The sequence below is a fragment of the Harmonia axyridis genome, chromosome 1, assembly GCF_914767665.1.
Source record: "Harmonia axyridis chromosome 1, icHarAxyr1.1, whole genome shotgun sequence".
Taxonomy (NCBI): Eukaryota; Metazoa; Arthropoda; class Insecta; order Coleoptera; family Coccinellidae; genus Harmonia; species Harmonia axyridis.
In genome coordinates, this window is record NC_059501.1 from 4038776 (window position 1) to 4051261 (window position 12486).

A 12486-nucleotide genomic window follows, 5' to 3' on the forward strand; every position below is an offset into this window, starting at 1 on the left:
ACGACCACAAATGTTAAAAAGTCATCGTAAATTGGACGTCCAGATTGAACTACATCCGAGCCAGCCGTGGCGGTCATATGCCAGAAATCATATTTAAAATGTAATGCCACAAGATTATCTTGTGGATAAATAAAATTCATGTCAATCGAATAATCCATCGTTGTTTTATTGCAATTTAAAGTTCTATAGCTCTAAAAAAACCCTTTATATTTCTCAACTCTACTTAATACCTACAATAACATCATTTAAGGATAAGCCAAATAGAAGAAGTTATCAAAATATTTGGAAGCATTTATTCTGACAAAATTAAAAAGAGACCACGCCAACCAACACATATGTTGATAAAGCAATTATTGAACAATGTCTAAATGTTGTTGATGTGTGTATCTTTCTACGATTGAATGGCATACCCTACTGAACATAAATGACATAAGAAATGTCAAAAAAAAAATGATGTTGCCATTGTTACCATTTATAATTGTCATTCCTATAATGAAATTGTTAAAATGATAATTAATGGAATATTATTGTTCAAATATTGAAAGTGATGTAGTTATGAAATTATGAATATGAGTTGTGTTGATATGGAATAAAATTCAACATTTTTTCCAGACATTCCACTGGTAATTAGCGATGATGAGAATCCTTTCTTTGTTGCTCACACAAAATTCTCATGGAATGTAGAAAGTATCTTTTTATCATCATGAATAATTCTTTGTCATTGAAGAACACGCAATGACAAATTGTTATGTTTTACTGTAGACTATTCAGGTTTACCTGCTCTCTTGACGAGCTTTATCATTTTGAAACTAGCAATAAAACTTAATGATTTGTGATTCATCATTTGTAATAATCCAATGAAAAACCTTCGAAATACGGTCAAGTAAAACAAAACAGCATTGAAATTTATTGATTTTGGAGGGTATAGATATTTTTTTTCGAAATCGTTCCAAAAAAATTTCGGTCTTCTGTGATTCTGACGAAGATTTTCATCAACATTTATTTTGTTATTTACTAATTGATTTCTAAATTTCAATTCTATCCAATCTTCATTATTATTCGCTACAGATTGGGTAAATAAGTACCAAAACGTATAAGTAATTTGTTTATCACAGCTTACTAACTGGATCTTCATACTAATTTGGATTTTCCTGAGGATTACTAGAGAATTGATTGAACTGAAAGAAAGAATCGGGCACCCTTCCAGAAAAAATATCATTATTACTAGATTACTAGAGAATTGTTTGAAATTTTTCAACAAAAAAAAACGTTCTGAAAGAAAGAATCGGGCACTGTTCCAGAAAAAATATCATCCTGTAGATTTGCATTCAAAATGAGAGGATCACATGATGAAAATTTGAAATTGGAATATCCTCAGAGTGATAAACATAGATAGAGGGAGCATATGTCATTTTCAGTAAGCAAATTTTGTCCCCAACATGAACTATCAAATTTGACATGAAACGCGCGGAAATGAAAACTTCTCAGTGATATAATATTTCACTCAATTCCCGAGTTTTTTCCACAAAGAACGCACTTCTTATGCCCCATAGTAAATCAACGTTTTATATTAACTTAAAATATATTTGAATAAATACCTAAATATAGCAGTATTCAGAAAACAAACTTCAAGCACGTCAAACGACGTGAAACAACCGATGACACTAGGAGAGCAGAAGTTGCCAAACCTTGGATTTCAGCTGGTAGATACAAAAAATAATAAATATTCTGCTAATTATAAATTCGACAATTATAAAAAATATCGGATTCCAAATATTCAAATTTGCATATTTAATCGAGAACCACTCAAATAAATATATTTCATTCAATATAATATATACATTCATAAGGATATAGTAAAATTGTGGATTGGAAAATATATCACAATCTGACAACGAAATCTAACCATGTTGAGGACATGTAAAAATTGCGTATACTCCCTCTATCTATGTTGATTACTCTATGAGAATACGCTCTATTAGTGTGACGTCACACACCGCCATTTTTGGTTCGCCTGTCAGTTTTCGGAATCTAAACAAATAAATTGTCATTCAAATTAGTACGGTGTCGTTGAAGGAATTGTCTTATTTTCATAAATAAGAGTATTTGAGGAACGATTTCAGTATAAATTGATAGACAGAAGGAACTAGATTAATACCAGTAAGTTTGAATCCTGTATCATTCCCCAGATTTTGTAAAAAGCCGTGTTTATTAGTTGAACTTCAAGTTCGAACTTACTGGCATTAATCTCGTTCCTTCTGTCTATCAAATAATAGTAAAATCGTTCCTTAAATAATATTATTTATTAAAATAAGCCAATTTCTTCAACGACACCGTACTAATTTGAATGACAATTTGTTTGTTTGGATTACGAACACTGACAGAAGAACTAAAATGGCGGTGTGTGACGTCATCACTAATAGAGCGTATATCTATGCTTAATTTAAGTTGAATATCTTGTGAAGGGAAGGTGCTATTATAAAAAAACTTGAAAAAAAAACTTAGAGAAAAACTTCAACACCATGTATCTCCAAAACAAATCGTTTGCGGGCCTATATTTATGGGATATTTTTTCCTTGAAATGATGCAAGGAATCTGCCATTTTCATTTGGAACAATTTAGGAACACGCTGTATAAACGAAACGTCGGCTTTGTCCTAACCCTGCAATTCGAACTTCAAAATATCCATAATCATTTCTAAATGAGCGAAAGACGTCTACCCAACATTGAAGGAAATACTCGACCATTGTTAAAAGTTTCTATTATCGGAAGTAATAAACTGAAAATCCTCCACTATATCCGACATTGATCCCATTCCGAAACGCTTCAATAAACCTCGTTTAAAATCAGGTGGACCAGATCTCACGTCTCAATGACGAAACAATAATCTTTTGGCTCGCAGCAGGAAACAACGGACTGTTAATGGGGCGTTTGAGGATTCCGAATGCGGTTCCAAAGGATTTTAATTAACGCGATTGGCGCAAAAACCCTCCGCGGAGATCGACAACAATTAGTAGGGAGCAGAGCGTGCATGGGCGCCCGCAGGGGGGGGCCAGGGGGGGGCCAGGGGGGGCCATGGCCCCCCCTGAGATTTTGGATGCCTCATTTTTCAGCACAACACCCTCAATATTACTTTCTTAATCCAAAGGGCAAGGGAAAAAGGAAAGTAATAGATTCACAACTATTTTCCGGTTTTCAATGGAATTACATACTATACATATAATCCATAATCGGCAGAGGTATTTTTTGAATTAAAAACTTTTTTAGGCGCGTTGAGCACTTCTTGGGTGGAGAAAAATCATGGAACCGAAAGCACTCCATGCGTGTCAATTTGTTTATAAATTCATCTAATACACTGCGTCCGTAACCGTTAAGTATGGAACAAAATTCATTTTCAGCTAAACAGACCATTTTAAGGAATAATCCTGAAACATGTCGATTCTTTATTTTAATTTACAGTATTTTAAAATAATAATCTAATATACAGGGTGAATTACTTTCGAGTAATGACGTCAGCGTCATTTTTTTTTCATGGAATACCCCCATTTTGACTCAATTTTCCGATTACTCTGGCTGAGCAGATTCCAAAAATGTATCACATGTTGATTCCAATTGGTAAAGGGTGGACAAAAATACAATAGTTTTGTGTGTGCTCATAAAGTGACGCGTAACATTCTTCATTAGTTAAATTAAAAATATTATCAAAAATACGGCAATTGGTTTGAATATAACACCCTGTAGTTTGTTACATTTTTAGATTGATAAAAATGTATAAAAATAAGAAATAATTTCTTTCATATTCTGTCTGCTAGACCAAAAGTACCAAACATGTTTGGAAACAGTTCATTTTTATTAATCTAAAAATGTAACAAACTACAGGGTGTTACATTCAAACCAATTAGCGCTAGACAATAAGTATTTTTGATAATATTGTTAATTTAACTAATAAAGAATATTATGCGTTATTTTATGAGCACACATGAAAGTATTGTATTTTTGTCCACCCTGTACCACTTTTAGTGATCTTTTGAAATTCAGAGTAGACGCTGGTGATGAATATAAATACAGAAATAGAAAGAAACGGAATACTGATGTCGCCTACGACAATCATGGATGCCTTATTGTTTTTCAATTATTTTCATTTTGCCCCCCCTGAGAAAAATTTCTGCGGGCGCCCATGAGAGCGTGCGAATTGAGATGCTGGAAAAAGGGAAAAATTTCCCACGATCTCTGTGTCTTTTACGTCGGGCGAAAGCTGATTCATCAGCTCGATTATGTAACGATATCGTGATGATTGGCTGGAAAAAACTAGATGGATGGTTTCTTAAACGCGTGTCGTTGTGAGATTATTATGGTAATTGAGCATTGTTGAGCGATTGTTCCGCTAAGAGATCGGTCTATCATTTCGTCCTAATCGTTTGAAACAATGGCGAATCCGTCACCAAATTCAATTTTGTCCATCCGACTGATAAATTTTTGTCATTTCTAAACAGCTGATTGGATGTAGACTGACAATTTTAAGTCAGCGCTTCGATTCCTTGAATCACATAGCCAAGGGTCTCTATAAAGACGCTGGCCAGAGGGAATGAAGTAACTACACTATGGTAAAGGTTGTTTTTTTTTTTAGAGCTATAGAACTTTAAATTGCAATAAAACAACTATGGATTATTCGATTGACATGAATTTCATTTATCCGCAAGATATTCTTGTGGCATTACATTTTAAATATGATTTCTGGCATATGACCGCCACGGCTGGCTTGGATGTAGTCCAATCTGGACGTCCAATTTTCGATGACTTTTTCCAACATTTGTGGCCGTATATCGGCAATAACACGGCGAATGTTGTCTTCCAAATGGTCAAGGGTTTGTGGCTTATCCGGATAGACCAATGACTTTACATAGCCCCACAGAAAGTAGTCTAGCGGTGTTAAATCACAAGATCTTGGAGGCCAATTCACAGGTCCAAAACGTGAAATTAGGCGGTCACCAAACGTGTCTTTCAATAAATTGATTGTGGCACGAGCTGTGTGACATGTTGCGCCGTCTTGTTGGAACCACAGCTCCTGGACATCATGGTTGTTTAATTCAGGGCTGAAAAAGTTAGTAATCATGGCTCTATACCGATCACCATTGACTGTAACGTTCTGGCCATCATCGTTTTTGAAGAAGTACGGACCAATGATTCCACCAGCCCATAAAGCGCACCAAACAGTCAGTTTTTCTGGATGTGACGGTGTTTCGACATACACTTGAGGATTAGCTTCACTCCAAATGCGGCAGTTTTGTTTGTTGACGTAGCCATTCAACCAGAAGTGCGCTTCATCGCTAAACAAAATGAAATGGACGTAATGCGCGATACGTATTCCGCACAGAACCATTATTTTCGAAACAAAATTGCACTATTTGCAAGTGTTGTTGAGACGTGAGTCTATTCAAGATGAATTGCCAAACCAAACTGAGAATAAATCACTTGACAGCTGTTAAATAGGTCGCCATCTTGAACAGTAATGCCAACTTAAAGTTATATACCTCGAAAAAAAACACCCGTTAGTATTGAAGGAAATGAAAAGACCGATGAAACTGCTAAAAAGAGCATCAAGGTTGACACTTGATAGCCCTGAGTCTTTAAGTGTCCGCCCGATAATTTTTTTGTCAATTTCTAAACTCCTTATTCCATTGATATGAAAATTAGCATTTGGATGTACAATGACAATTTTAGGTAGAAGCTGAGATCTTTGGAATCACATAGTCAAGGGTCTCTGCTGACATCGTAATACCATAAAGCAACTGGCCAGAGACAATAAAGTAACTTTACTATGGGTAACAGGGCAGATAAGTGGAAAAGTAGAAAACCTGAGTAGCCAACATATTTCAGAATACCCATGGTAGAAAAGTTTGGAAAGTGGAAAACCTGAGTAGCTAACTGATCTTAAAATACCTATGGCAGAGAAGTTTAAAAAATAGAAAACCTGAGTAGCCAATATATCTCAAAATACCCATGGCAGAAAAGTTTGAAAAGTAAAAAACCTGAGTAACCAACAGATCTCAAAATACCTATGGCAGAGAAGTTTGAAAAGTATAAAACCTGAGTAGCCAACATATCTCAAAATACCTATGGCAAAGAAGTTTGAAAAGTGGAAAACCTGAGTATCCAACAGATCTCAAAATATCTATGGCAGAGAAGTTTAAAAAAGAGAAAACCTGAGTAGCCAACAGATCTCAAAATATATATGGCAAAGAAGATAAAAAGTAGAAAACCTGAGTAGCCAACAGATCTCAAAATACCTACGGCAGAGAAGTTCAAAAAAATAGAGAACCTGAGTATTCCGCAGGTTCCAAAGTACCTATGACAGAGAACTTTCAACAAAACAAAAAACATTCAACATTTCATCATTTTCCTTCCTATCGAGCTTACCATCATATCCACCGATCTATTCTTCACCCCAGACCTCACCAGCCAGTTCTTCCTGACGAAGCTCTTGATGACCCTGTCACTCCACTGGTAGGTCTGCAGTTTCTCGTTGAGGAAGGGCTTGCCAGTGTCGTTGTTCCTGGGGGTGTAAGGCACCCCATCTGCGTCCCTGTAGAAGGCGAAGAGGCTCATGGAGAAGCCCAGGGCGTGGAGGATCTCGTGTTTCACCGTGGACAGCAGAATCTCCAGGTCCTGGCGCTTGGTGCTGATGCTGTCGGGACAGAGGTTAGCGTGGCCAGCTATGGGCCTGTCCAGGGCTGTTTCTTGCTGGCAGTGGGCTGCGTAGGCTACAGTGAGGGGCTTGGTGCATCTGGAAAAATAGAGAGTGTTATAAATCACTGCCGGCCAGAAGAATTCCAACCAAGATTCGAAGACGAGCAGTTTGGACTAAACGAACATTTCGTCTAAACAGGTGTTTCCAAATTAGACGTGAACCTTGGAGGACGTGTTAGAATGCCTTATTTGACAAACGAAAAATCAACAGTTAACAAGCAATTTGAGTGTGATTTTTGAAAGATTTCTCACCGTACTTCGTTTATCGTCAATTTTTTCTACGTTGACCAAATTTTATTATAATTTTGCATTATTGTCGTGGCCAGCGAGAAGTCCGGTTCTAACACCGTTAGAAAAGACGAAGTAGCAAGAAGATTGATAATTAATTTCAGGCGGAAAGTAACAACTGAAGCAATAAGAAAGAGTGCACGCGCTTCTTTAAGGAATGGCGGAGGTCATATCAAAAATAATTTACGAATACTTCTTCTACTGAAATTTTAAGTTGATTTGCAATAAAAAAATATTTAATTCATTACTTTCCTTTCTTTACGTCTTTCCATTTTCAAATCAAAATCTGTTGAGAAAAAACTAGTGCCTGCAGTCTAACGAAATCTTTTTTAGAAAATGAAGAAGGAATTTGGCAAGATTTTAGAATTATTTTGTCAGACATAAATTTTTTTATTCATTACAGCACTAAAAACAGTGCTGTAATGAACTTATTACAGCATAATTTTCAGTTATATCTTTCGTTTCGTGGTTGTCTACACAGACTTCCAATCCTATCAAAATTCAACACACGTCAAATTGTCAATATAATAACGGGTGTTTTTTTTTCGAGGTATATAACTTTAAGTTGGCATTACTGTTCAAGATGGCGACCGATTTAACAGCTGTCAAGTAATTTATTCTCAGTTTGGTTTGGCAATTCATCATGAATAGACTCACGCCTGAACAACGCTTGCAAATAGTGCAAAATGAGATTGCCGTTGTGCCCGATTTTCATAAGCGAATTTTGTTCAGCGATGAAGCGCACTTCTGGTTGAATGGCTACGTCAACAAACAAAACTGCTAATCCTCAAGTGTATGTCGAAACACCGTTACATCCAGAAAAACTGACTGTTTGGTGCGCTTTATGGGCTGGTGAAATCATTGGTCCGTACTTCTTCAAGAACGATGATGGCCAGAACGTTACAGTCAATGGTGATCGGCACAGAGCCATGATTACTAACTTTTTCATTCCTGAATTGAACAACCATGATGTCCAGGAGCTGTGGTTCCAACAAGACGGCGCAACATGTCACACAGCTCGTGCCACAATCGATTTATTGAAAGACACGTTTGGTGACCGCCTAATTTCACGTTTTGGACCTGTGAATTGGCCTCCAAGATCTTGTGATTCAACACCGCTAGACTACTTTCTGTGGGGCTATGTAAAGTCATTGGTCTATGCGGATAAGCCACAAACCCTTGACCATTTGGAAGACAACATTTGCCGTGTTATTGCCGATATACGGCCACAAATGTTGGAAAAAGTAATCGAAAATTGGACGTCCAGATTGGACTACATCCGAGCCAGCCGTGGCGGTCATATGCCAGAAATCATATTCAAAATGTAATGCCACAAGATTATCTTGCGGATAAATGAAATTCATGTCAATCGAATAATCCATCGTTGTTTTATTGCAATTTAAAGTTCTATAGCTCTAAAAAAAACACCCTTTACTATCGTTCCATTCTATTCAAAATGAAGAGTTTGCATTATCGAATATCCGAGTACGCCAATAAACATTAAAGGACTCCATCAAACCCACTCGTTTCGGTAATTACCGGTAAACGATACTCCGATCATGAAGGAACATCCAAGGGCATAATACAATAACTTTGGCAAACGTTTATTGAATTGGGGACCGTAATCGTTAACCGGATACTTATCGTGCTCGAACGCAGTTTGAAAATACCCGAGTCGACCTCCGGGTGACAAACAGGCCGGTCGAATGGACTTTTCGCATTCGAAAGTTAAATTAAATCAATAGTGCCAACGTTAGCATGAAAGGGGGACAAATTTCGAATTCGATGCGTATTCATCGACTTGGCAAGCAATTTAACTTCTGTATGAAGGCTCTCGAGCGCTCGTTATTGAACTTATCCAAGGAATTTCTCATTTGACTAAGTACCTCCATTTAGGAACAGCCTGTATACTTCAACTCGATCGGACCTACATAGTTGTACAACTTTGCTTCCGCCGTTTTTTCAGAAATTCGAGGCTTTATTTAAAAAACTTGTTATACATTTATGCTTCAAAGTATTGTCCATCGTTGGTCACTACTTTTTTCCATCTTTCGACAGCGTACGAATCCCGCGTTGAAAAAACTGGTCATCTTTTGAAGCGATCCACGAATCCATTTTACTTCTCCTAAGACCGGAAGTGCTGGTCAGCCAGGCCGTGTGCCATTGATCGAAACAAATGATAGTCCTACGGAGCGACGTCTGAAGAATACGGAGGGTGGGGTAGGACTTCCTGTTTCAACGTTTCCAGTATGTCTCGACCACTTTCGCAACATAAGGTCGAGTATTGTCATGCTGTAAAATCACTTTATCATGTCTCTCATTGTATTGCGGCCGTTTGTCTTTCAATGCTCGGCTCAAACGCATTAATTGAGTTCAATAACGATCGCTTGTGATTGTTTCAGTTGGTTTTAGCAACTCATAATGCTCTACGCTGAGCTGGTAACACCAAATACTGAGCATGACCTTGGAACCGTGAATAGTCGGTGTGGCCGTCGACGTAGAAGCATAGCCGAGATATCCCCATGATTCGCTCTTGTGAACCCATTTTCCTTCTCCAGTCACAATGCGATGCAGAAATGCGATGCAGAAATCTCTTCCGCCTCTGCCTTGTAAGCAGCTGTTCATAAACGAACAAACGCCCTTCAACATATATCGGCTTCAACTCGTACGGCACCCAATTTCCTCATTTCTGAATCATTCCTATGACTGTCAGGCGTTTTGAAATGGCTTGTTGCGTCACTCCCAATGATCCTGCCATTTTTTGTTGCGTTTGACGCGAGTCTTGATGAAGTAATGCCTCCAATTCTGCATCTTCGAAAACCATCTCTCTTCCACCGACATGCTGGTTTTTGACGTCAAAATCACCGATCTTGAAGCGTTGAAACCATTCTCGGCACGTTCTTTCATTGATAGCGACCTCACCATAGGTATTTGAGAGCATTCGATGAGTCTCAGCCGCAGATTTCTCCATATCAAAGCAGAAAATTAAAACCTCCCGCAAATGACGAGAATTTACCTCGTAATGTTTAATGTTTAATCGAGAATAACTTTATGACTTATGAAGCAGACACAAATCGACTAATATTTCGATGGCGTTCTTTTTACAAATAACTAAGCTTATTGTATGACATCTACGATCTATTTATTTCAACTACCACTTTCCGCTACAGCCATCTATTGCAAAACGACGGAAGCAAAGTTGTACACCAATGACGGAAATTTGGGTTTGATCAGCTCGAAACATCGCATTTGGTCATTCTAGATCCAAATGCAAATTTTCCTCTTGCAATTTTCCATGCAACATTTTCAAGCTGATCTCTAGATTAGAACGTGAAAAAACTCCAGAAGAATATCGAAAGAAATACACAATATTTCCATTATTACAGTTCCGATTGGGTTGATATTATGTATGTATACAAGGTGTTCCTAAATCCGAATCATCTGAAGATATAACTTTGCTGGTGATTGACCGTCTTTTAAAAGCCTTAACAAGCAAAATACGGTGTAATGTCATTTTTAGAATGCCTAATTCCCAAGATCGACTAAGAATCGACAAACCAGAGTTTTCGTCAATACTACAGCAGCAATACTCTCAGTGGTTCTTGAGCGACACACACGGTTTCGATTATTCACATCATTAACTTGTCCCAACAGTTCAAATTTTTCCATCAGTTTCACTCTTGCCGACAAGGAAAGTGTTTCACGACGACCCAAAAATGTTTTAGTTTTGTCAATGCAAAATTTTCCCCGTTTTTGTGGTGAATTTTAACAGTTTCAATGCATTTTTTAATCGTGTGTTGCTTCATTTTCAGTAATGGCGTAGTTTCCACTTGTCAAATGTCGATAGTGACAGCTGTCCAACTAGCGGTTATTTAAAATGAAACGTCTTATTGAAAAACCCTATATACAGGAGAATTTTGTGTTTAAAACTAAGTTTCAATTCGACACAAGTCGTCTGGCAGTTTTCCAATTGCAAACTCCAAGTAACAAATAAGTTTCAGTCCATCATAAGGTGCCATCTTGCACCTTCTTCACAACTGTCAAACTCTGGCGTATCCATTGATTATTTATTGAATGTTTTATGGGCACTTTATCTCCAAAACTCAACGAAGTTTGCTCGTTTCAAATTCCGCCCCCGTTAAAGGCTTCAGATATATTCGCTTACATCACTCCCACTACTAATTGCTCGATTGAAATTTCCCTGCAAACGGTTTTAGTGATCAACCATGCATGTCAATGTTGGCAGTACTGATTTTGTTTGTGGAAACTCCCACCGGTTCCTTTGGCGGTATATTTATCTTTCAGTTGAAATTGGCTGCATGTTGATGCGAAATGCTTACTGATGTGAATTTCATTATATTTTTCAATTTATTTGAAGGGTTTTCCAATAAGATGTAGTTTTTTTTCAAAATCTAATGATTGTACTAATGATTTTAAATAGACCGCTCTATCTGGGTAGCTATCAGTTTTGAAGATGTCATCTTTTGGCATACGCCAAGTGAAAACCTAGCCATTAATAAAAATGGAAAGATTCACACTTCAACAAAGCAATTAAATTGTTTAAATTACCTTCTCGGCCGGCAATTATGAAACTATTGGAAAAATTTGAGCTGTTGGGGCAAGTTAATGGTGTGAAGAATCGAAACCGTGTGCGTCGTTCAATCGATTCAATAGGAAGTTCTATTTTTCTGGGCTCATCAACAGTTGAAACCATAAAAATATTGACTCCTAGATGAAAAAAATCATATACAAACCATACGATCTTGTATATTTTTGAAATCAGTGAACATCAAGCTTCCAGAAAATGGCAAAAAATAATTTCAAAAAGATATTTATTGTTCCCATTTAAAAAAACATAACTTTGGGTATAGCTTCGTAATTAAAAATACTCCTGAAAAGACGAGCACGCCACTGGATTCTACGTGAAAAAATGCCAATGTTTTAATTTCAGAGCATTTTTCCAATTTTCACTTATAACTCGAAAACAAAAGAAGGTGGCAAAAAAGAATAATACTCTTATTAGTTTCTCAGAAAAAGAGAATGGTGTATCAAATTTTTTTCTATCTCCTCTGATTTAAATGTTGTATTGCTAAAACATCTAAATTTGCCCACCCTGTACAACAGGAGCGTAAAATCTCACTTTCTAACGAAACATAAGGTTCGTCAATAGAAATAAGAAATCAAAAATGTAGTTTCGACGCCACCTTATTTATATTCTAGTAACCGTGCATTTTTGTCGAGTTTGCCTCAAACAAACAAATAGATACGTTCGAAACATTTTCTCGGAAACCTCATATTCCATAATTTCCGTATCCTACACCGCAAGAAACCGCTTCAAACGTTAGCAGACTCGGTTAGAACCAGTCCTTCTTAGAAAAGAAGTACCGATTTGCATACACGGCATATCGTGGCCGTGAAAACATTGCAACTTGCCACCCATAGATGGAATAC

The 12486-nt window shown here is 37.2% G+C and overlaps 2 protein-coding genes across 6 annotated transcripts in view; one reads left to right on the forward strand and one right to left on the reverse strand.

The window, feature by feature from the left end:
* LOC123670614 (inverted formin-2) overlaps positions 1–12486 on the forward strand; it is a 129131-nt gene that overhangs the window by 110580 nt on the left and 6065 nt on the right. The window lies entirely within an intron of this gene.
* The window catches only part of LOC123670615 (leishmanolysin-like peptidase), a 30752-nt gene that overhangs the window by 14218 nt on the left and 4048 nt on the right, over positions 1–12486 (reverse strand). The window contains exon 2 of the mRNA XM_045604131.1: positions 6418–6784. Within this exon, the coding sequence (XP_045460087.1) occupies positions 6418–6784 (367 nt within the window). The remainder of the gene's footprint in view (positions 1–6417; positions 6785–12486) is intronic.